At 43.0% G+C, this 26,662-nt stretch overlaps 1 protein-coding gene across 1 annotated transcript in view; it reads right to left on the reverse strand.

Moving 5' to 3' along the window:
- Nucleotides 1–26,662, reverse strand: part of TMEM108 (transmembrane protein 108) — a 794,620-nt gene that overhangs the window by 74,272 nt on the left and 693,686 nt on the right. The window contains exon 4 of the mRNA XM_086940014.1: nt 17,745–18,860. Coding sequence (XP_086796140.1) covers nt 17,745–18,860 — 1,116 coding nt within the window. The remainder of the gene's footprint in view (nt 1–17,744; nt 18,861–26,662) is intronic.

The raw sequence follows: 26,662 nt of genomic DNA on the forward strand, positions 1-26,662 counted from the left end.
TACTACAGGGTCCAAGGAATGTTGTCATTCAATCCGTCTGAATCCGTACGGAGCTTATAAATCCATTTCTGTTCCTTTTGGAAGAGATATCTGGACACATCACTTACATGCCCAGATATAAAGGGCTTTTCGAGAACAGTCCATTGAAAGTCAGTTTCACGATGTTGCTTCTCCAGGAAATGTCTCGTGAGTTTAGTTAAAGATTTCTTGCAACGAAAGGAGCTCTTATGCTCTAACATTCGAATGCGTACTTTCCGGGTAGTCATCCCCACATACCGAATGGAGCAAGAGCATGTTAGCAAGTACATTAAGTTGCTACTGTTGCAGTTGCTAAAGCTGCGCTGTACCCAAGGTCTATTGGTACCTATATCTATTTCTTTGGAGTGCTTGGTCTGAGGGCAAACTGACCAGATGCCACAAGGGTGATGACATCTGATTCATATACAAGTATGTTTCAAGAGTATTGACTAGAAAATGAGTTTAGTACAGTAGTTTAAATATCCTGTATAGAGTATACACAGAAAACAAAAACCGATATGTATGTATACACGCGGCTAAAACACTACTAGGATGGCCACTATGACGTCATTCTGTAGTCCAAGAACCGAATATAGGATCTTTTTACGAACTGATACAATATACTCGTCTCTGCTATTTTGATGAATCCATAAGACTTTTTTCCCCAGCAGGAGACATAGGTTTGGGCACTCGGGATCATTTAAATAGCACGACTGGATGGACTCTGGCAACAGAACTACGAATGATGGTGGAATGACATCATCCTGTAGTCGATCTCGCGAGATTTACTGCGGGAGTCCGGGCTATGCTCGAACGCAAAGTAGTGCACAGAGGGAATCACAGCAAACTAACGGTAAGGGTTAATCCCGGTTTTTGTTCCCTGACATATGTGCATAGAAGTTAAGTTGAATAACATACTCTCCATTTGATAAATGGAATGCAAAGCAACGCGTAGGGTTACACCCACAGTGTTCGATCGGCATGGAGTTTAAACTGACTGGCCCTCTCCGATTCGGCACCTCCCCCAAGACTCAGATGGGAGCTTGAGGTACCGACGAAGAGGTGAGTTTGGGTTCTCTCTCTTTCTCTATTTGTATAGAGCGTTAGATTTGGGGACTTTGATACTTGATTAACTAGAGATTACTGATTTGGAAACTCCACTGTCTCCATACAAATAGTGACAGACAGGATGGAGAAGATCTGTGAGATCTTTACGATTAATATGATTATTCTGGGATACTTTGAGACTTGGTTTACATAAATGTCAGTGGACTGCAGTCTTTTTTTGTTGACAACTAGATAGGAGTTGAGATGCAAAACGGAAGGAGTATGAGACACTATACTGAAAAGGCTGGCAGTTTGGCTTCATGGTGTTCCTTCTTTCTGTTTCACCTCTTCTATCTATACAGTGCGGGGCCTCGTAGAACCTGAGCAAGGTCTAGGTGAGGTGAGGTCAATTCCCCTACCATGAAGGGTGAGCATAAAATTGTTTATTTTATTTGTAAATAGTTTTAGTGAAACAAGTGTTTTGGAAAAAGACATGGTTAGGTCACACTAATTATTGTATATTTCCTCCATAGAAATTCTACTTTCCAATTGACATGGAGGGTTAATGGTTTCGCTTGTTACAGGTTGTACCATACCCAACCATTCCCTTAACTAATCCACTTTTTGGTGGTGGTGTTTTTGTTTTCTCAATCACTGTTTATTCAATATTAAGTGCAACGACTTAAAGAGCAGAGGCCCTGATGAAAGCCAGGGGACAGGTTGCCAGATAGGCAGAAACATGTTGGCCCATTATCAGACAGATATTTGTTGACTTTCTTTCTTGCACTGTTCTAGTTTTTAATTAGGAGATGTTGTTAGGCCGTAGAATAAAATTTACAATAGGAGGACACACCATCCTATTTTAATTCACTATATTGTTTGTGTTGCACTAGAATTCACTAAACCATCAAAGATTAGCAATCATATGGCGGCTCATTTGTGTTGGTGGACCAAATCCTAAACCAGCAACGAATGGTGTGGCTCTTTATGTCCCAATGATCAGGGGACAAGCCCAACTCACACCTGGGTATGGCCAGATGATAGGACTGATCATTATGTCAATTTGATGGTAACCCATTGCTTAACGGTTTGGATTTTGCAAACCAATTTCGAAATGACCTATAAAGTGTCTGTGTTTCCTATAACATATCGTTCACCCATGTTGTAATAAGCTGCCCTTATGTGACTTAGGCACTCCGAGATCTTGGTAATTCGGATGGACAGCCCAGCTACATTATTTTGGCTGTTAGACCCCCTGTGTTCTTGTGTTGTGTGTGTGGGAAAACCCACCACAACGGCAATCGAACGCCTTCCGGGCCCAAATTGTTGCGTCGCCTTAAGCATGATTTATGAGACCAGTCTGAGTCACGCAGAGTGACTTGCGTGGCTTCATAAATCTTTATGACAGCCCGCTGCGTCTTGCATGTACCCCTTTACGTGGTGCAAAAGTGACGCAGGGCTCTCATAAATAAGCCCCTGAGTCCTTAAACCTGTTTGTCCTCCTCCAGCTGCTCATTGTCTGATTCATTCTCAAACCTCCCTTCCACCAACTGCTTCCAATACACCTGTACCTCGTGGCATGTCAGGTGCACCTCGTGAAAGGCCTCCCCTGCCAAATTTGACTTTGATGTAACATCCTGTCTTGATCCTCTTCATCAACATGTCTAAATGTTGAATGTATTTTCACTTCTTTTTTCTCCAACCCTCAACTCTCTTCATCCAACCAAGTTAGGCAATCCTGCTGACAAGACCATTTAATCATTGTTTACTAATCTGTGTGCTGATGTTTTCTCTTCTTACTTTATTTCTAAGATCAAAGACATTTGTGCCATTTTTTCCTCTTAATACCACTGTTGTTACTCCAGCAAAGTTTTCTACTCACTGGTAGTGTCCTTTTCTGAGGTTTTTGGCTGCCTGACATCTCGAGGGTAAATCCCACTGCCTCAGTTTTTATGGCCCAGTGTTTGTAGGAGACATTTGCACTCCTAATGCTCATGATGTACCTGTTCTGTGTACGCATGAAAAGCCTGTGCTACTGATGCTTATCTAAATATATATAACAACAAGGGCACCCATTCGAGTCAGCACAGGACCTCGGGGAACATATTTAAGAAAACAACAGTGGCCCCAAGCACAAGAAAGATAATAGCACAAAATAAATATAGACACAATGGAAGCTATATTAAATAGTGACTTGTCCAGCCGGACAGAGACCCAATTTTTACTTTTAGCAACGAATATTCTGAAGGGATACCTTCAACATTTCCATAGAGAGGGGCACAAGCCTGTACCCAAACATATACAATTTGGCATAGAGAGGAAAGTAGTCAGAGAATAGAACAGAATTTTTAGGCAGAAGCTGTTATTTCCTGTAAATATTTCAATGACAGAAATTCCATTTAACACCATTACTCGCCAAACATGGCAATTTATACATTTTGCAGTATATGGTGTTTTAAGAGTCAACGGCGTTTCGATCCCATTTAAAGAATCACAGGGATCATCATCAGGACAAAATATTGCCTAATTATTACAAGCCATGATAGCCTAAAGAAGAGAAAGAAATAAAGAAATCATACACGGTACAGTATAGAATAATATAGAAAAGGCGCATTGTGAGAGAACTATAAAGGTGACGTGGTTATAACTTCACAAAACAGTGAAAGGACTGTTGCTTTTGAAAAACCATGGTGACGATCGATTTCGTAGTTTTACAGTCGTGAGTGCAAAAAAGTGATGATCGGTTGGCGACGATAAACGGCGAATTGGTTGCGAGGCTAATGGAGTATTGACAGGTAACAGTGGTGAGCATTGTTGTAGCTTTTCGGACGCATGTGTGAACAGGTGATGCGCTATATACAACGATAACCTGCGGGAATGGTGCGTCTAATGGTGAAATCTAATGGTGTATTGAAGGATACAGTGGTGAGCGTTGTTGCGGCTTTACCAACGCATTGTGCGACCAAGTGATGTGCTGTATACGACGGTAACCTGCTTAGAAAGGTGAAACTAATGGTGAAACGACCGAGTCCCGTAAGAGCGATACGTACATGCCGCCGACAGTAAGAATTAATTGTCAAACTATTGGTGAAGTGACCGATAACCGTAATAGCGAAGTGAGCAGTACGAGCATGCTGCAGATACTACGAGCTTACCAGGGGCTGGCCACAAAGGTTATAGGCCAAGTTTGTGTCGGCGTGGTTTAGAATCTGGGGATAACAAAACCGGTCCGTTAAGATATATGGCTACCGCTCAGTTAAGGCAAGTTACGATGTGGGAGCAAATTGGTTTCTTACCCAAAGGAGGAACTAGCAAGATGGTGAGTTCAGTGGAGTAAAATTGACGGGGATCAGTCTCCCAAAAGGAAACATGCGCAAGGATTTAATAGGGCTGTGAAGGAGCATGCATGGCATTGCGGTTGTAAAGAAGAAACACAAGCTTACCCGCGGTACGGCAGGTAGTGCTTTGAGGCGCACCAGCGGTTTGCTCGGTCGCGTGGGGAAGGAGCCTGAAACAAGACATGAGGGATTAGAGGCTAAACCCACTTTAATTCGGTAGTGTCGATACAAACGGGCATGTAAAAGAGGCTTACCTTCTCAATGGGCTCTAATAGCTTCCCTGGCCGTTGCAATGCCAGACCGGGAAGACCTGGTTATCTTAATGCATGTGATAGGCTAACGTTTGAGTCACATGACGTAATAGGAATAGTAGTAGGACTAAGCGGCGGCCATATTAGGAGTGGGTCATTATGCACCTAGATAGCTAGGCATATAGGAGAAGGTGGTACAAAGTGAGTGATATCATGCAATAACATGCAATAACATTCAAGGTTGAGAAAGAATAGAGGTAGTTTAGAAGATAAAAATTGAGATTTAAAAACCTACAAAGTATACAGATTGATGGACATAGCTAACCCAATTATTTAATTATGTTAAATTAGTCCAGTCCTCCTGCTGGTTCAGTCCTGAATTCAGACTGTCAGTACGCAAAATCCATTTGAGTTCCTCTTTGTTTAGTAGTTTAGAGAGGTAACCCCCTCTTGGGGGTATGGTCACTTGGCTAATCACAGTACATCTTATATCATTTTCGGTGTGCCCTTTATCAATGAAGTGTTCCACGAGGGGCGCTTTTTTGGTTTTACACCTAATTCTGCTCCGGTGCTGTGAAATCCTTAATTTGATTTTTTGTTTAGTCTATCCCACGTAGATCAAGTCACACGGGCACAGAATTGCATAAACCAAATTGCAACTGTTGCAGTTAGTGAAAGTTCTCAATACATTTTTGATCTCACCAAAGACAAAATATTTCCCTTCAATACAGAAGTCACATACAACACAGCATCCACATTTGGAGTGTCCTTTCAGTGGGGGGAGTGACCATAGGTCAATAAGGGTAGAACTAGCCGGACGTGGGAGGGGAAGAGCGGCCCTTACCAGGTAATCTTTCAGGTTTTTACTTCTCTTGAACGATGCAAACATGGAAATATCTAGATCTAGATCCCCAGAATTAAGAATGTGCCAGTTCTTTTTGATGCTATTCTGAATTTTGTTAGACACCGAGGAAAAAGTAGTGACACAAACTAGTTTATCAGATTGCTTTTTCTCTTTTGGTTCTAGTAATGTTTCCCGTGGGCAGTACCAGGCCCTTTTCATTGCATTTTTTACTAGGCGGCGTGGGATCGAAACGCCGTCGACTCTTAAAACACCATATACTGCAAAATGTATAAATTGCCATGTTTGGCGAGTAATGGTGTTAAATGGAATTTCTGTCATTGAAATATTTACAGGAAATAACAGCTTCTGCCTAAAAATTCTGTTCTATTCTCTGACTACTTTCCTCTCTATACCAAATTGTATATGTTTGGGTACAGGCTTGTGCCCCTCTCTATGGAAATGTTGAAGGTATCCCTTCAGAATATTCGTTGCTAAAAGTAAAAATTGGGCCTCTGTCCGGCTGGACAAGTCACTATTTAATATAGCTTCCATTGTGTCTATATTTATTTTGTGCTATTATCTTTCTTGTGCTTGGGACCACTGTTGTTTTCTTAAATACTGAGGCTGTGGAGAAGTGTGGCTCAATGGTTAGAGCGGCAGACTCTGATACAGAGGTCTAGCCTGGAACCAGGGTTCAATTCCCCACCTCGGCGGGTCTTGGGCTCAAAATTCCATGGACCTGATAATTCTCGCCTCTGTGCCTATTCCAATCATGGAGTCCCACTCTGCAACTCTGGCCAATAGCTTGCTTAATCTCCACAATGGCCCCCACAACGCTAAGGATGCCTGGCCTCCACCTTGTGGGTGCCTAGGAGTGGACGCCTCACAGGGAAAGCCAGGATGGGTTCCACTGCGGTATTCGTACAAGCGCCTTGAGACCCTGGCGGGTGAGTAGTGCGCTATACAAGTATCAATTTACATTCTGGCACCTTTTTTTCTGTGTGTTAGTGAAGTTTCATTGGTGGTTCCTATGCGGTACATACATGTGTGTGTGTGTGCGTGCATGAGAGTTGTATTCATAATGTCCATATAGTACCCATAATGTGCGTGAATGTGAAGCTTACACTGCTGCGTCCTCTGCTTCCTCTGCTATACATGTCCTAGTGTATGAGGGAAGCTTGCATTGCTGATGTCCATGTGGTACATTTTTTGTGTTTGATAAAAGTTGCATTCACTGAGACCATATTATACCAGTTTTGTGTGTGAAGCTTATACTGTCTCTGCCAATTCTATACCTGTTCAGTGTGTAGGAGGCAAGCTTGCCCTCCTGATGCCAATGTGGAGACTGTTGTGGTGTGTATGTGCACTAGTTTTCACATCCGTTGCTTGTGTTGGGTATGTTTTCTGTGTCTGGGGTGAGAATGCGCTGCTGCTGCTTATGTTGCAGTTATTCATTAGTGTGTTTGGCAAGCTTGCACTGCTGTTCTATGTGTGTGAGGGGATTGCTCTCTTGATTCCCTGCCAGCCTAGCAAACCGGCTGGAAGCCAGTCCAGCCCTGGTGGTAATGCCTATATGGTACCTGTCTGATGTGTACAAGGAATAGTTTTACTCTTATTCCCTTATGGTGCCTGTTCTCTGTGTGGGCAAAGTATCTACAGTGGCAGCCTGCCCTTTATCTGTTCTATATGCAAGGTTGGCACACATATGGTAAGTATTGTGTAGTATAGAGGCGAGGGAAGCATGCATTGCTGGTGCCTTTGCTGTTCGCGTTGGTATAAGAGAAAGCTGTAGCACACCCCCTTTGCACGGTGGCTCTCACTATCCTCACATCCTGCACTCCTCCCCATTTGCACCTTGCCCTCCCCACCCTCTTACATCCTACTCTCCCAACTTCCTTTGCCCTCTGCACTCCCACTCCTCTTGCACCCTATAGTCACACTCATGTTGCACCATCCACTCCAATCACCCTGCACCATATGCTGGCCCTTGCACATTTTTGTGTGTGTGTGTGCATATATATATATATATATATAAATATATATATATATATATACAACACAGTCCAGGTACCCCAAAATTGGACTTGCCACTCGGAAGTTGTTTTAGCCAAACACCACTTTATTGACACATGCTCGTGGATTTCAAACAGGAATGTGCCTTCAATCTGTCTCAGAAGCCAAACGCGTTTCGAGAGCCAAACATACTCTCTTCTTCAATGGCTGCAGGTCGAAAAAATGAAGTAACAGCATGTTGTGAATTTATTGCCATCACCTGCCCTCCTTGGGCGTGGCCACACATGGCCTTCTGGGCGCTGTAGTTTAGAAACAGTGTCCTCCAAGTGGATGTGCACTTCATACAATTAAAACCATTTTCACTTCCCAGGTGGGTGAAAGGCAAATGTCCTGCTTTGGTCCACGCTGCTTTTCTGTGGCAATTTGGTACGGGTTCGCACGCAATCCCGGAATGCATCACACTCCCTTTCCGCCATACACGCTGTACCCAGTGATGGTGTCAGCGAAGGTCGAAGTATCACTCGAAGGGCTAAGTCCGCGACCAGGGCGGCCGCTCACATACAACACAGTCCAGGTACCCCAAAATTGGACTTGCCACTCGGAACTTGTTTTAGCCAAACACCACTTTATTGACACACGCTCGTGGATTTCAAACAGGAATGTGCCTTCAATCTGTCTCAGAAGCCAAATGCGTTTCGAGAGCAGGGCAGGTGCTGGCAATAAATTCACAACATGCTGTTACTTAATTTTTTCGACCTGCAGCCACTGAAGAAGAGAGTATGTTTGGCTCTCGAAACGCGTTTGGCTTCTGAGACAGATTGAATTTTGGGGTACCTGGACTGTGTTGTATGTGAGCGGCCGCCCTGGTCGCGGACTTAGCCCTTCGAGTGATACTTCGACCTTCGCTGACACCATCACTGGGTACAGCGTGAAGGGGAGCGTGATGCATTCCAGGATTGCGTGCGAGCCCGCACCAAATTGCCACAGAAAAGCAGCGTGGACCAAAGCAGGACATTTGCCTTTCACCCACCTGGGAAGTGAAAATGGTTTTAATTGTATGAAGTGCGCATCCACTTGGAGGACACTGTTTCTAAACTACAGCGCCCAGAAGGCCATGTGTGGCCACGCCCAAGGAGGGCAGGTGCTGGCAATAAATTCACAACATGCTGTTACTTCATTTTTTCGACCTGCAGCCACTGAAGAAGAGAGTATGTATGGCTCTCGAAACGCGTTTGGCTTCTGAGACAGATTGAAGGCACATTCCTGTTTGAAATCCACGAGCATGTGTCAATAAAGTGGTGTTTGGCTAAAACAACTTCCGAGTGGCAAGTCCAATTTTGGGGTACCTGGACTGTGTTGTGTATATATATATATATATATATATATATATATATATATATATCCCCTACTGGCAGTCGCCAGTAGGTAGTTATAGTTAGGATTTTTTTCAATGTTAAATCTCAAAATTCTATTTGTAATAACTTTGGCGCTGGTTGTCGAATCTGACTGAAAGTTTCCTCAAAATGGCCTCGCGGCGTTCCGGCCCTTCCCTGAAAGTTTTGGGGGGATTCGTCAAGCGGGGGCCGAGATAAAAGGGGGGTCCCAAAATGCGTTTTCCCCATGTTAATTTCCATAGGGCGGTCGATTTCACTTTTAGCCTGAACGGCTGAATGGATTTCGACCACATTTGGCAAAATTGTAGGGACTGGTAGCCCGATGTGCCTTTGATAAGTCTCAAGATATGTGCTCCAGTGGATTTTGAGTAATTTAGGTTAAAAAAAATATATATATCTGTGGCAGCGCCCCGGTACGGGCCCCGGGGAGCGCACCGGGCGTGCTAAGCAACTTGCGCATGGAAAGCTGATTGGCTCTCGGGTGTCTGTAAACATTCGAAACAGTCCGGAGCGGCCGCCATCTTGTGTCTCGGTAAAATCAAGACACAAGAGGTGGCTAAAACAAAGGGGGAAATGACAATAAGGGGGCAGGGATAGACCCCCCTGACTTCTAGGTTTGATGTTTGTGCCAAAAAAGGGCCCTGCGGGGCAAAAGATTTTTTTTTTTTTATTTGCGCGGGGGCAGCGCCCGGTACGCGCACCGGGGAGCGTACCGGGGAGCTTACCATGGGGAAAAAAGAATGACAGTTTTTAAAAAGAAGTAGCCTTTTATTAGAAATTGGAGGTAGTTCTGAAAATAACTGTTTTTTTTCTTCTTTTTGTTGTTTTATATTTTTTTTATGTTTTATGAACATTTTGAACTTTTTTTGGCTTTTCAGAACACTTTTATATTTTTTTTGTATTTTTCATGGGGAGAAACGAAAAAATAGGGAATTGGAAATGGCTCAACTGGAGCGAAAAAAAAGAAAAGAAATAATTAGGGTCGATTGGGGCATTTGTGGTTGTCCCCAGCAAGGACGATGAGCTTTACGCTCTGTTCTCCGTAGGAGATGGTCTTCCCACAATATTTGCATGTGATTCTGAAATCTGCAAATCGTGGCTGAACGCAATGCATCGTTTCATTTTCTTCTGGTGTTGAGGGAGTGGGTTGCTTTCTTTTTGAGCTGGTTCTTGTTGATGGGGAAGGGTTACTGGCCAGTTCCTTCATCTCTGCAGCAGAATAGTTTATAGGATGCTTGCGCTGCATGTGGCGGATCATTGTGTGATTTCCAAAGGAATATTTTTTAAGAGGGTTCCCTCTGGAAAGTTCCATGCCACAGATTAGGCAAGTCACCTTGGCTGCATTTACCTTTTTCTTCCCCTGTGGAAGAGAAAAAAACTCCCAAATAATGTGTGGTCTAGGCTGGTATGGGTTATTGTGTTCTTGGAGAAATGTTCTCGTCCTTTCTTCCTCCTCCTCCTCCTCCTCCTCTTCCTCCTCTTCTTGACCACCAATGAACACTTGTGGTGGTCCTTTTGGTTGTTGTGGTGGTGGTGGTGGTGCAGATGCACCAGCTGCTGCTACTACTGAAGCCATTATGAAGATGAAAATTGTACAGAGAGGTACAAGCAGGTCTTCCTCAGTCAAAGGACAAAGTCAGAAGAAAGGAAAAAGGTGGGGTCTTTCATCAGAAGGAAAAAAAAAAGTTAGATCCAATGAAAAGTGTTATTTTCAGGTCACATGACCAGGGGCTTCATCATTATGAAACCAAAACTGTTATGAACCAATGAAAAGTGTTATTTTCAGGTCACATGACCCGACGCGCTTACGCTACGCGCCCCGGGGGGTGCCCGGGGGAGCGTCCCGGGTTGCGTCGCGTAAGCGCGTCGGAAGTTTACATTGCGCGATCGTATTCGCACGAGTGCTTCCGGGTGCGCTTACGCCGTGCGTTTCACGCAGGCGCGGCTACGCGATACGTCACTATCATGTTTAAGAAAACGATAATGGCGCTTACGGGACGCTCCCCGGTGCGCTCCCCGGGGCGCTTCAATTAATTACGCTTTCTGGGGCGCACCCCGGGGCGCGCTCCGGGAGCGCACCAAGGCAAAAAAAAAAATAGTAATAATAATATATTTATATATATTTTTTTTAAAAATAGGCAAAATTGTAGGGACTGGTAGCCCGATGTGCCTTTGCTATGTCTCAAGATATATGCTCACGTCGTTTTTACGAAAATGAACTTTGAAAAATATATATTGGGCTACATTGGGCTATATATATATTAGAGCCAAAATGTAGCCCAATGTAGCCCAATGTAGCCCAATGTAGCCCAAAGATGGCCACCAGAGACAAAAAACAAAAAAAAATGTAGCCAAAAAGCAGCAAAAAAAAGTCAAAATATAGCCCAATAACAGAATGTCCCAGAGAACAACTAGTGCGCTAACAGTCTTACTTATAAACTGAGATTTATAGTTAGGAATTAGCATTCAAAAAACCTTTGAAATTCACGGAAAAACCATAGGTTTAACACCAGTTATACTTAGGAATTAGCATTTAAAAATCCTATGAAATTCACAGAAAAAAACATAGGTTTCACACCAGTTATAGTTAGGAATTTGCATTTAAAACCTATTAAATTCACATAAAAAACCATAGGTTTCACACCAGTTATAGTTAGCTGGAAATTTTACTGACATAAAACCATTGAAATTCCCACGTTATAGTTAGTTGGACTCACTATAACTTGCGCGTGCAATGCACTGCTGATGACGTCACATATTACATCACTCATGACATGGTCAGTGACATCACTCATGACATCACTGATGACACCATCCAGTGAATGTGTGACTTTATGAAAAATAAATATGTTTTATATATGTATTTGGAAAGGTCGATGGAACAATACATTTAAAAAAAAAGTGTCTTAAAGGATGTTTTAAAAAAAAAATGATTGGTTAACTGGCTTATTAAGTGTATTTTAGTGAATACATATATTAGGGAGTAATGTTTAAAAATTAAAAAATATGTATCAGTGTTTCACTTTGTGCATAAGTGGCTGCATGGGTTGGTGAGTAACTACATGTGTGTGTGTATGGGTTATTAGATGTTTTTTTAGTATCAGTATGAGTGACTGTTTTGTTTAGTGTGGGAATTACTTACTACACTGACTCTTTTTTTGTATGTATTTTAAAGACTGCATATGTGCAGGACTGCATGGTTGAATAGTGTGGATAAGTGTATGTTAGTGAGTAGTGTTTTTAACAGTAACTACATATGTTTTAATATAGAATATGTGAATATTGATGCATATCAGTGAGTATATGTGAGAGTAAGAGATTGTAAGAGTTCCTGTTTAAATTTATTTATTTATTTATTTATTTACGTAATTTTTATAGCGCAACAAATACCCTGGGGTGTCTCGGCGCTGTGGAGCTACTGGGGTCAGTCATCCACTCACTGGTTAAATAACCACGTTTTTAAGAGCCTGCGGAAGCTCATCAGGTTCGAGGCAGTTTTGATGGAATGTGGCAGAAGATTCCAGAGTTTTGGGGTGGCCACCAAGAAACGTCTATCTCCCCAGGTGGCCGTTCTTGTGCGTGGCACAGTGAGGAGGTTGGTATTGGCCAATCTTAATTGCCGTCTAGGAGTGTATGGCTGAAAGGCTTCCGTCAGGAACCTGGGTCCTATGCCGTGTACTGCCCTATATGCAATGCAGAGGGCCTTGAATTTAATGCGGCTCTCTACTCTCAGCCAGTGGAGTTGACGAATGCCAAGAGTGGTGGAGTTGCGGCGAGGAATGGTCAGGAGAATCCTGGCTGCCGCATTCTGGATGGATTGCAGCTTTGTTATGACACGCTTCTGGGTATGGAGAAAGAGAGCGTTTCCATAATCCATTTTGGAGAAGACTAAGGTAGAGACCAGAGTCTTCCCAGCTGAGGGAGGGAGATAAGGCAGCAGCTTCTTAACCTTTTTCAGAATAAAGAAAGAAGACGACACAACCTTGTTTGTATGAAGGTCAAATACCAACTTGCTGTCAAAAATGATTCCCAGGTTTCTGGCTTTTTCCACTGGGACAGGTGGATAGCCAAGCTTTTCTGGTCACCAGTTAGAAGACCATTCTGGAGAGAGTTTTCCAAAGGTCATAACCTCGGTCTTGTCCGAGTTGAGCCTAAGACAATTAGAGGCCATCCAGGTACTGACCTCAAGCATAGCTCTCTGGAAGTTGGCTGCCACAGCGCAGCCGTCCTTATGGATGCCCAGGACCAGCTGGGTATCATCTGCATAAGATGTTAGCCGTACTCCATGTGCCTTTATTACCCTCGCTAAGTCTGCTACATAAATTTTAAATAGCATGGGACTTAGCGAGGAACCTTGTGGGACTCCACAGGGGAGTACAGAGGTGGGTGAGTAGAAATCTCCCAGCCTTACAGTCTGGGTACGGTCTGCCAGGAAAGATGAAATGAGATCCTTGGCCAGATCGCTTATGCCCAGAGCTGTGACACGGTCGACTAGGATGACATGGTCGACCGTGTCAAAGGCCGCTGACAAATCCAAAAGGATGAGGACAGCCGCCCCCCCCCCTGATCCATGATCGCCCTGATCTCGTCAGAGGCCTTAATCAGGGCGGTCTCTGTCCCATGCCCTTTCCTAAAGCCAAACTGCGATTCATCGAGAAGTTGGTGGGTCTCAACGAACTCTGAAAGCTGTCTATTCATCATGGATTCGCATACTTTGGCGGCAAAGGGTAGACACGCAATGGGTCTATAGCTGGCGACGGCTGTAGGGTCTAGGGAGGGTTTTTTCAGAAGGGGTTTTATAACAGCCTTCTTCCATATACTAGGAAATTGGCCTGTCTGAAATGCAGTGTTGCAGATCTCCATAAGGGGGCGTGCGATCACCTCTGTGAGTTTTTGCATCACAGAAGGAGGGCAAGGGTCCAAAGGGGAACCCGATTTAGTGGATGATATGAGAGTGATAACGTCATCAAGTGAGGCAGGTGAAAAACATAAGAAAGGGTCATAATTATGATGAGAAGGTACCTCTATCACACTACCGCCTCTGTGTTCAGTTTTAATATCCCCTTCAAATGAAGCATATATATCTGCCACCTTTGTGGTGAAGAAGGTGGATAGATCATTACAGAAGGTCTGTGAGGGCTCTACCCCCGGGCCAGAGGGGGGGGTGGACAGAGTCGTAACAACGGAGAACAGCTCTCTGGCAGAGTTGGCGGCGGTTTCAATTTGTGCCGAAAAAAAGACCGTTTTTCGGGCCACAATTGCCTTTTTGTAAGTCATAAGGGCATCTTTATAAATTTGTCTGGCTATAGGGCAGTAAGCCTTTCTCCATCGCCTTTCTAGGTTCCTACAGTGTTGGCGATGGAGTCTTAAATCTTCATTATACCAGGCAGCCGAAGGAGATGCTCTGTTAGGTCTCGTAAGTTTTTCTGGGGCCACTAGATCGGTGGCACTTCGGATCCAATCTTGGAAATCTATAGCTGATAATGCTGAAGAATTTCCTCCCTGAGGATGGGAGGAGGCAAGGGACTCTAGCATCTGAGGAATGTCAGCGTTTTTCCAAGCACGTGTCCCCACCCTAATTCGGGGTCTCGGAAGTGAAGGATGTAATGCCCGTATATTTTGCTGAAATATAATAGCCCTGTGGTCTGACCACGTGATGGGAATAATGTCCAGCACAGAGATGTCAGGATCATTAGTGAACAGGCCATCAAGGGTATGTCCAGTTTGATGTGTAATGCCCTTAACTATTTGGTGAAGTCCTAAATTAGCGAGGTCAGTCGTTAGTTGAATTGTATCGGAATTATCCTTCTCTTCCAAATGAAAATTAAAATCTCCAAGTATCGTGTAATTTTCTGAGCCGACAACATTGTCATTTAGGTCAGAGAGAGTGGAGAGAAAGGCGCTGCGAGGGCCAGGGGGTCGGTATAATATTATACCCTTTAGGGCTTGCTTGGGGTTAATGCTAATCGCAAAGGCAGCTGACTCACAATTAGCAGAGTTTATAGGATCGAGTGTGGTCCGGTATTTGTCCTTGTAGATAATTGCAAGGCCACCACCTCTTCCTATGGGCCTATCATGTCTAGCAACGCTATATCCATCTGGGATAGCATCGCAAAAATCCGGACCAGAGCCGGCATCTGCCCATGTCTCAGTAGCGAACAATAAATCTAGGTTATGAGCGATGATAAACTCCTTGATGTGAAAACTGTGGCAAGGAAGTGAGCGCGTGTTGATAAGCGCGGCTCGACAGCCATGCGGAGGAGCATTGTTTGGAACGTGTGACGAGATATAATTAGGATCTAGATGGGCTAGAGGGTGGGAATGAGGAAGGTGGTAGCCACAGCCTGGACAGGGGGGGGGGCTAGTGTCCCTCCCAACAGTGAGAGAGACGGGGGTACAATCCTGATGAGCGTTACCTGGATTCAGCTCTCTTAAGTACAGGGATGAGTACAGCAGTCGGGGACCAGAGGTTATGGCTCTGTTTCGAAGTATGTGTTTCGAAAAGTGATTGTTTAAGAGAATAAATATTTGTAATTTTCATTAGAAGTAAGGTGGTAGTGTGTGTATTGCTCTATATGCAAATAAATGGATGATCAATAGTTTATTTGCATGTGTGAGTATGTGTGTGAGTAACTTTTGGATGACTGTCGGTGTGTAACAGGATGTATGGGTGTATCACTTCATATGATGGGTGAGTATATGTATGAGTGACTACAGAGAACTGTTGGTGAATGAGTGGATGTGTATATAGATGGTGGAATTACTGAATTGGTTGTTGTAACTGAAATGGGTAAAATTACAGTGAAAGGAGATCTGTCACTAAGTCACAAGAATGGTATCATCAGTGATGTCATGAGTGATGTCACTGACCATGTCATGAGTGATGTAATATGTGACGTCATCAGCAGTGCATTGCACGCGCAAGTTATAGTGAGTCCAACTAACTATAACGTGGGAATTTCAATGGTTTTATGTCAGTAAAATTTCCAGCTAACTATAACTGGTGTGAAACCTATGGTTTTTTATGTGAATATATATATATATATATATATATATATATATATATATATATATATATATATATATATATATATATATATATATATATATATATATATATATATATATATATATATATATATATATATATATATATATATATATTGTTATATACACACACACCCACTCTCTCTCAGCTTCCTCTGGAAAATACATTTCTCAAGTGTATAGCTGTTTACAAAAAAATCCTCCTTCCGATGGTGTGGTAAGTTCTAACCAGATTTGTGTATGAATTTGTTTAGCATTTGAGAAATATATGAGTATAAAAAAGCAAATTAATTAAAGGGAGGCGTTTTAACTTTTGCCTGCAGATCTACGTGGACCACTGTGGCCGAAAGGAGGTTTTGCAAATCTAGGAAAAATGTATTACATTGGCCCATTTCTAAATTGGTTTGCATTGTATTGGTTGTGTTCTCTACATTCACATAACTGCATGTACAGTTTCCCAGCGCAGGTTTATTAGGTCAATGAATCAGATCACTTACCTTGTCAAGTATTTTATGGGTAGTCTGATTTGCTTCTTTGACCTAGTGCTAGGATTGTGCTGGAAAAGTGATTATTTTCACACACTTGAACTGAATTAGATTGTTGACACTTGTGAACATAACCTTGAACTAGTCATGATATGAACTGCTAAACATTTGATATTTCTCAGGATCTGACTAGAATTTGTCAATACTTTCATTGTCTTTAATAGGACCTGCTTGATGTTGTTCCAATGTCTGTTTCTGCAAAGCATTACCCCTGCATTTACACAAGACTCTTAATTGTATAACTAATTCGAATTTCCCTTATGATTGCATTAAAGGTATCCCATATAAACATTATATTTGCACTTCTCATGTTAATATGAATGTAGGATCTAATATGCGCTCTAGCAGATGTCAGAGATTTGATCCTTTAATAAATCTAATAAAATGTCAATCAATCCAAAATGATCCGACAATAGGCGGGTTGCGGTAGCACAGCTCTTCACTGGGTCTAAGATGATTTTGAAGTTATCACTTATAATTAAAAGGCCCCTTAGCGTAATAAGGTTAAAGGCCCCATAAAGGATAAAAATTGTTATTCGACACATATAATGAACAAATAGTCAGGCACAGAATTAAAATCTAAGTAAAACATAATTAATTTGCCTTGTGAACCTCTTTAAGGCAAGACCATAATTAAAAATCAGAATCCACTCTCTGTATAATAGATATTTGACTAGCACCCCATTGTCTACATTCATCACACCTTAGAAAATTGAACTGTCTTTGCAAGCTTAATGAGCTTCTTGCTAAGTTTCTGGAGCTGGATATGCCCAAAAATGAACTCACATTTGTTTTTTGTTCCTGGCGTGTCACAGACTCATTTACTTTTACAGGCTTTACTCATTTTTATACACAGTTTATGTTCTTTCCTCCATTTTTATGAGTGTTTTCAACCCTGTCACACCCAGTTGCATTCTTATCTTCCCAGACATGCAAAGACTTTCTTCAGTCATCTTGAAGTTACCTTTAGGGCCTTAATCTTTGTGGCCATAAATTCTTTGTGTTACATGTGCCTAATATTGGAGGAAGGTAGAAGGCAACCTTGACAGACAGAATTATTGTCAATTGCCCCCTTGCCTTATAGATTGTCAATGGCTTTCCCAGGTTGATCACTCAGTATTTGCATCACATCATTAAAGAATTTAAAAAAGTGTTTCATGTATTTTAAAAGAAATTCTGTAAATCAGACAGTAATTAAAGCAGTGGCAATAAAGATGCAAGAATTTTCAATGAGAAAAATTACTTACAACATGATGATATTGGCACGCTGATGGCTAAAATGATCCAAGCTATATCCACTTTGCTGAGGCAAATGGTGGCTCTGTGCTGGGGTGTGTCCCCTTCCGTGACGTGCGAGATGTTCCCTGGCATGCCCGGCTTCCAGGTGCCAGCGGGCACAAGCCGATTTAGAAAATTCCCAGTTGCAGTGGATCCAATGGTCGAGACAGAACTGGGCACCCCGAACGTAGGCTCAACAGGGACCACACTGTCTATTAAGGTGGTAGGGCTGGTGGTGTAAGTGGACATGAGGGTCCTTGTGGTAGACTCCACTGCAGGCAGACCACTGCTTGCATCCATGGGACTGGGAGCAGAGGAGGACGTGGCTATTCCTGGATTTGCCAACAAGGATATGTTTCTTCTTGGGTTTGAAGTTAGCAAAGAGTCATTTTTGCTCAGGATGTTCCACAAAGTGGTTGGAAAAGGCACAGTTTCTGTTGTGGCATTGGTGACTAAAGCAGTAAAGGCTGTTGTGCGTTCCCGTCTTTGCTCCGTTACCTGCTGCCCCTTGGCTGGCTTAACTCTTTTAAGGCCTTGTAAGATCTCAGTGGGTAGATAAGAGTCTGGGTTCATTGGAGATGGCAGCAAAGTCCTGTTTCGATGAATTAAAGTCGCAGTACGGGATGGGAACAGTGGTTTTTTGAAAGTGGCCTTTGGTGGAAATCTGGATGGAGGCATAGCTGTTGTTCGATAAGGCCTTGTGTAATTTAGGATCTGGACTTGGGGGTTCCGAACAGTTCCCTCCTTGTGGCGACTAGTTCCTGGAAGGTGAGTGCTCTTATTGGACAAATCTGGCATCTCCTTAGCCCCACTGTAACCATCCTCATTTGGTCTTTGGGACTCAACCCAAGAGGGAGTTTCTTCTTGGGTGATGGTGGACCTCATCATGGCTTGCGTAGTGGACCTCATCATGGCATGCGTGGTGGATAAGGCGATCTCTGTGAAGGAGTGTCCCGTGTCCCTGGGTACCACTAAGGATGCATTTTTAACCATGTCGTCTAGAATGCCCCGGGTTGGTGCACTTGGTGATGTCTCCTGAACAGCAAACACAAGTCTTTCAGTAAATGCCAATATCAGCAGAACACCTAAAAGAAGAAAGCAAGCCACAGTGTTAAAAGTGGTAGACACCTTTTCTCACATTTATTCTGATTTTACAGCCTAACTACCCATATCTTTACAAAACCTGAGAGGTAGGGAACCAGACCACCATTCACTGGATATAATAATAACCACTGTTTTTAAAGGACAGACCCAATATTTGTGTTTCTAGGCACTTAAATAATAAGTGTTATTCTACCTAACGAGAGGGCTCTAATGTGATCGACTGCAGAAGGATGAAAGGCTGAGTTATCCAGGCTATGGGTTGAACCTGTGGTTTTTAGGTTTCTCAGTAGACATAGTTTGCATCCGTTTTCTCTTGCTAACATCCCACTACAGAAGCCCAGTGCTTTCGAGTAGACAGGTGCAACATTTTATTGTATTAATCACAGTGATTACAATAAAACAAAAGTGAAATTTTAAAACAAGATTAAAAACCTGCATTAATTAAACATACTTAGATATGATTGCATAACATGTTATACACTAAATCTTTATTATGCAATTGTATTTAAGGAATCGCAAATTTTTGCGATTCCTTAAATGCAATGTAAGAAGCATAAAAAAATGCAAATTGGCCTTAAGGAATCGCAAACTACCACCAACTTCAAGTTGGTGGTAATTTACGAATTCCTTGAAAAATGAACTTTTTTTTGCATTTTTCAAAGTGCAATGTGAAGCACATACATTCCCCATAAAGGTATGTATGTGCGCCACAGGGTGTCCTTTGGACACCCCTGCACCCTTGAAATTATTCTCCATATTGCGATTCTCAAATTGCGAATTGCAAATTGAGAAAAACTTCCCATTCATTCCTATGGTCCTCCTGACCCATAGAAATGAATGGGAAAGTATTCCTTAATTGCGATTCGCAATTTGCTAATCGCAATTAAGGAATACTAAGAAATCGCTAAGAAGTTTCGATTTTGTACATACATCACTATTTGCGATTCTCAAATAGCGATTTCTAAAAAATCGCTAATAGAGAATCGCAAATCAGGTTGTTGATACATATGGCCCTAAATCCCAAATCCACATGTGTTATCCAAAGGCGAGGATATTTGGCTTGTTAGTCTACAAATATGGACAAGCTGCAAAGTTTTTCGATGTACTGTTTGCTTATGGATGTATGATATGATGATTTTGGATTTTATGGCTAAGCTAGCCGAATAAAGTATGTGTTCGATTGATTGAATCAGGGCTTCAATTCCCAGAACACATTGGGTTGTTAACTGAATGTCCAGGACTTGCACATGGTGTCTCAAATAAACCTGTGGCATCTGGTAACATTATACCGAGTAAGGGCAGCGCAGACCTCTGAAGGACAGAACATATTTTTTTACCTATCAGTAAGCCTGATTCACCACCGCATGCATGTTTCTGCGGAGGAGTTTTTGGGAGGAGAGTAGGTGTAACTGGTTCCATTTCTGAATATGCACCGTGTTCTTAGTTTCTAATCTCGACTTCCCTCCCTTGAACAGTGTGATTCTTGGAACACCAGTATCTGCTCTGTCTGTCTCTGTTCCCTTTTCTGTTTTAATTGTGTCGTCCTAGCACTGGACTACATTCGACCATAAACCGCCACAAAAAACTTGGATGTTGACCTTTGGGAGAGTAGAGTGAGAGAGAGTGGGCTCTGAGACAGCCCCCTGCAGCCATTGACTCATGCCTTTTCATTAGTTGCCTTTGCTTGGATTGACTGTTCATCAAGCCTTGGCATTTCACGGATGACTACATTGTTCCATTTGCGTTCCCTTTAGGTTTTGGTAATGGGACATTAAATAGTCCTTTTGTTAGACTGCAGCAGCGACATGACACGTGGCTTGTAATTTAGAGCTAGTTGGTGTGCTTTGATGTATGTGCTGTGCAGCAGTGATGACATTTTAACTGCTGATGTATTACTGTTCTGTTTGGGAGGTGGCTGCTTTTTGGGTGTCTTAGCCTGTCTTTAGGACAGTGTTAGTCACTAATAGCCCTTGAGCGCTCATTTGTTTTACTCTGTTGACTTGATAATGTGCTGTAGGAGTTACTTGGAAGCACGTGCTGAAGGGAAGTGAATAAATTATCTGGACTGCCAATATCCTGCATAATTTACCAACACATTTCTATGCTTACATCTTTGTCTTCCTGAACCATAACACTCTGCCCATTCATCCTTTCTTTCATAACACTTTCCATTACATTTCACAAACTTCCCCTTTCTTTGTGAACATTATTTTTGATTATGAAGCAATGCATAACGATTTTTATACCAAAGCACACATATTAATGATGTCTAAAACAAACAAAAGAATTAAGCACGATTCCTTTACAACAACTCTATCTGTAGCATAATAAAAACACAAGATTACTAGCCAAATCTATAAGCTTTTTTTTAATTCCATTTCTTTGTGACAGATCAGATATTGCATTGCTGCCAGTGCCACTGTGTAGTTGTTTCCTGCAGACAACTCATCTGCAGGAGTCATGGTACCACTTAGAACATTTATGTAACCTACAAATATTACCTAATAATAATCTGGTTTGTGATGAACTCGTCAGATTTTTGGGCAACTCTGCTCTCTTATCAGATTTTCTTTCCCCCTTGAAACGTGAGGGATGGAGAGGGGGGTGGGGGGGGGGTCGCAGACTTGAACCCCAAACTCCACTTGATTTTTTTATATGTTTTTTTCTCATTTGCCACCTGTATCCGCCACACACATCCACGGCTGGGCCACCGCCGCACTGTGTGCTTCAAGTTTGGGAAACTATGCAGGCGGCCAGGAGATCGGGTTTATGCTAGGCAGCTATGCCTTGGCGCTTACCAGTGAAGTCTGCTTGAAGGGACTTCCAAAAACTATAAATGGAGAGATTGTTCAATTCAAAGGTTAGTGAACTCTGAAGGAATATAGCATGCTACAACGCATGCTTTTACATCGCGTTCCATAACAACGCGGTCGTTACAACGACTACGTTGTTACAACGTGATACCTCTACAACACAAGTCATTAGATCGACTTGCACTAGATGGCACTCCAACATTAGGAATAGTATAATTTACTTTTCCAACTTCACCCTGCTCAACAACAGTAGGAAAGGTGCTGGAATAGTAAATCATGCTGTTCCTTAGATTGGAGCGCCATCTAGAGCAAGTCGATCTAATGACTAGCGCTGTAATGGCATCGGGTTGTAACAACACGGTCGTTGTAATGACCGCGTTGTAACAACGAGTTGTAAAGGTTGTTTCCCCTCTGAACTAGTAGTTGAAAGCTGTTCCTGTAATGCTTGGTGCTCTTTTGCATGGATTCTAACACTAACAAAAAATGTAACACCTTGTGTGCGATTAATTAAGGCATATAAGCACCTCGCTGTTTTTGAGCATCTGTCAGTCAAAATTATACCCCCTGATTAAAAAAAAAGATCAAGCCTCCTCATGGGGAAGCTCAACCTGCTACCATTTTTGATATCACAAGGAAAATTATGCTTCCATAGCATGTACAAGTGAACCCCACGCCATCGCGCTCTTCGTCACTATACTCTCCAACACTCTACCCCACTTTACTCTGAAACATGCTATTCCAATGCACTATACACCAGTCCACTGCACTCTCCACCACTGCACACCACAGCACTCTACTCTGCACCACTGTTCTCAGCGCCACTACACTCTGACACGCTACACTGCACCACTGCACTCTGTGCCACTCCTCTCTATGCCACTATATACTACTTTGCACCATTCTAAGACACTCTTCTCTGCACCACTGCACTCTATGCCACTGCACTCTTTAATACAACACTGCATTCTACAACACTCTGTTGTACATTGCTGAATTCTTTGTTGCTGCACTCTACACCTATACTCTGCAACACTCAACGCCATGCACTCTACTCTATGCAACTCCACTCTATGCCACTCCAATACACAACACACTGCCACTCTACTAAACAACACTATACTCCTGTCTTCAACTTTCCAATCTACGACACTTCACGGCACTCACCTCTAAGCCACTAACTTTTAGCCATGCTAAACAGCTGCCACGCTGGTATACAACATGGCTAAAACACATTGCATAGGCAGGACCTATTGGCTTTGCCAATGCTTGTTCTCTTCTGAATCCCACTTTTTAGTTTAACCCCTTCCATGCTGATGACAGAACGGTTCCGTCATCAGCATCGGTTGAGCTGTCCTGATGACGGAACCGTTCCGTCATGACTCCGCCCGCGCAAGGCGGAGTCAGCACAGGCGGGGAATACGCCCCGCACGCAAGGGGTTAAATAAGCTTGCCCCATAAGAATGAAAGCTGTGAGAAAATGTGTGTGATCCAAATAGTGCAAGTAGTGACACTTGAACTGGCTGCTTGTCCCCTTTTCTCATCCCTACATGTAAACTGCGAGGCAGTTTTTTATCTTAAAATGGTTTGAGTGAGATTCAAGCCTGGCTCGCATCTCAGAGTTGTATCCATCACAAGTAAGCAAAGAGGAATCTGTATGGAGCGCCCTGCTTAGATTCCAGGGATACCTTCATAGGTCGACTGTGATTCTAGTAATTTTAGAGCATGGGTTGTTAGAAGATGAAGTTGGAGAGGTGCGATAGTTGGCTTATTTGACCATAGAAGTTGCATTACCACTTTGGAAGTCTAAGCATATTAAGTATAAGTTATTCCCTAATCCTTCAATAGGTTCCGGAGTAGAGCGCCAATCACCAAAATAAGTGCTTTAACACCCCATCAGGGGTAAAAAGCGCTACAGAAATGCAAACCTTTTCCCTCTTCTATCCCTCCGCAATGCTTCGTAATCCAAATAACTGGCTAATATCCACCACTCAAATTACTTTCATATTTCACTATACTAATTCACCACTAAACCTTATGGGTTCCGGAGTAGCGTGCTACTTGCCAAGAAAGTGCCTCAACACCCCATAAGGGGTAACAAGCGCTATATAAATGCTAACCTTTTTTCCCCTCTTCTATCCCGCCGCTATCCTTCTCAATCTAAATAACTGACTAATATCCACCACTCAAATTACTTTCATATTTCACTAAACTTATTCACCACTAATCCTTTATGGGTTCCGGAGTAACGTGCTACTCGCCAAAAAAAGCGCTTTAACACTCCATCAGGGGTAACAAGCTCTATATAAATGCAAACCTTTTTCCCTCTTCTTTCCCTCCACTATACTTCTGAATCCAAATAACTGACTAACCTATCCACTGCTCAAAATACTTTCATATTTCACTATACTAACTCAACACTAATCCTTTATGGGTACCGGAGTAGCGTGCTACTTGCCGAAAAGGCGCTTCGATGCCTCATCAGGGTAGTAAGCACTATATAAATGCAATTACAATACAATACAATACAAAGTTAACAGAGCTGCAGTGGTTTTATCACCAGATGCAGAGGGACTGCGAGGACATAGCCCTGGTCCACAGTGCTGGCTCGTGTAGGGCGTTCCACCGGGCGGTGAAGTAGGGCGGAGGAGGGGCAGGGTGGGGGGGGGGTGTAAAATACGGGAAATGGACGATTATAGGTAAGTAACGTAAAAAATAAATAAAAAGAATTTTGTTGCGCTTGCTGCATCGTATTTGGCGTTGCAGCGCGCGCATCGAAATTCGTTGAATTTATTTTTTACGTTACTTACCTGTAATCGTCCATTTCCCGTATTTTACAACCCCCCACCTTGCTCCTCCGCCTCCCCCGCCCCACATCACCGCCCGGTGGAACGCCCTACACGAGCCGGCACTGCTGGTCCTTTGTTCAGCATCCTGCACATAGCAGCTAATTAAAACACTATTTCTTTCCCCTGCTTTGGGTGACACATTTTCACAGGACAGTGCTTCATTAATAATATAAAGTTCCTTCCACTGCTGGCAGGCATTATGTGGGTAATAAACACCAAGGAGGGGATGGTTTGCATATATATCTATATATGTTGGAGACAGGAGATCAATCCATTCTAATCTAGCCCTTCAATTGGAGATTAATGTCTGCAGTTGATGGACTGCAGATTTCCAAGTTGTGCAGAACATGAAAAAATCCATAGGCATTTTAATGTAATTCAAAATAGCTGTGTTGTGTGAACGTTTTTCAATATTCTTCCAAATTCATCGTACACCAGAGACACTCTTTTGAAAGAAGCCATGAGAAGAAACCCAAACAGTTTACTTTCTTGAATCTTACTTTGCCATTTAGTGAGACATTGCCAAGTATATATGTAACATACAATTCCATTCCATATGGCTGTAGGTCTGACTTGACCGCACAACTGTCTGCAAGAAGTGTTACCAAATTTTCTGGACATTTTATCTGTGCCACTTTTCTTTTAAATGAATTTGCTTACCTTTTATGCTTGTTTTTCCCCGCTTCCCTGGTCCGCCACGAGCCTGACGGCATGATTTTTGCGAGGGAAGCAGTCAGCCGCTCTCTTCTGGGTTGGGTGGGGGGACGTGCAGGTAGCGTTCTAGTGGTTAACTAGACTCTACTCAAGGGCCATGTGTACATGGATGCACAGTTGACACACAAAGTGGGCGCGCCAAAGGCAAACCCGTCTGCTCCCGGAATGTGCCCTGTGCCCAAAACCCTGGTTGTATTAATGGGGAGCAGGCATCAGTTATCAGATACTCCAGACACCTACTATTGAAGTTAAGAGGTAGGTGGGATTCCTTCTCTTGTACTGTGTTCCCCTTCCAGGACCTTTATGAGCAAGGGCAATGAAAAGGGTTTCGATTGAAGCCTTGTCCAACACTCTGGATGGCATACCCATTGAGATTTCGGTGAATGTAGAAAAGAGTGCTGATGCTTTTGCAGAGTGACAGGAGGTGGCGGCTAACAGGTTAGCCCCGCTTAGGAAAGTCAAGCAAAAGAGCCTTTCTCCGTCAGCCCCATGGTATAATGATAGACTCAGAACACTCAATCAGGCATGTCGCTGACGAGATCCAATCTGGAGGATAAATCAGGAAGAGCAAGAAAAAAAGTCATCTATAGGAATCGACTTAGGGAATATAAATTAGCTCTGACCGAGGAGAAATCTAAATACTGTACCCAAAAAATTGAAAATGCTACCTCTGTCAAAGAAGTCTTTAGGGTGGTCCAACAGATCTCCACCCCTCCAGCTGCTGGAGAGCCCGAAGGTTCACAAAAATTCTGCAACCACTTAGCTAAAATTGTTGACATCTATGATGGTTTTGAAGTACATAAATCCTCAAATCCTCATGCACAGCAAACCTCTGGTAGAGAACCTCAACCAGCACCCTCCAAGACGTCTGAGCATACGGACCAAGAGCGTAAATTACTCGGCTTTCCCATCCCTTGCTCTTAAGAAGCAATAGATCCTTAATTCTAAATCTGGATCCCCTCTGGAATCCTGTCCTGCAGCGATCCTATACAGGGTTGCCAGCATTGTGGGTCAATAGCTCTTAAATTTGATGAACAAAGCTACACCTTCTATGTTGTATCCCCAGCGATGGGAGGAGGGAGTGATCAGGCCCCTTCTATTTTCAAAAAATTTAGTCAGTAAAGTCTGTAAAATCTATCACCCTATCTCGCTGCTCCTGTATCCAGCTAAAATCCTAGGGACACATCTAAATATCCTCCTGATGGAATTTGCAGAACAGCCTGAATGTTAATGTTAAAGGGGGTGCTTCTATAGCGCACGGCTACTCCGAGGAGTGTCCTGGCGCTGTCGGAGCCTCAACAAGTCCAGAGTGGAGAAAGACGGCAGGACAATTCTCAGTTAGGTTTCAGGAAACATCATGGAACTGAAACTGCACTAATCTCAGCTCCGGATTGCATTAGGCGCTTAGTG

This window comes from Lissotriton vulgaris, chromosome 10, assembly GCF_964263255.1.
Source record: "Lissotriton vulgaris chromosome 10, aLisVul1.2, whole genome shotgun sequence".
NCBI classification, from domain to species: Eukaryota; Metazoa; Chordata; class Amphibia; order Caudata; family Salamandridae; genus Lissotriton; species Lissotriton vulgaris.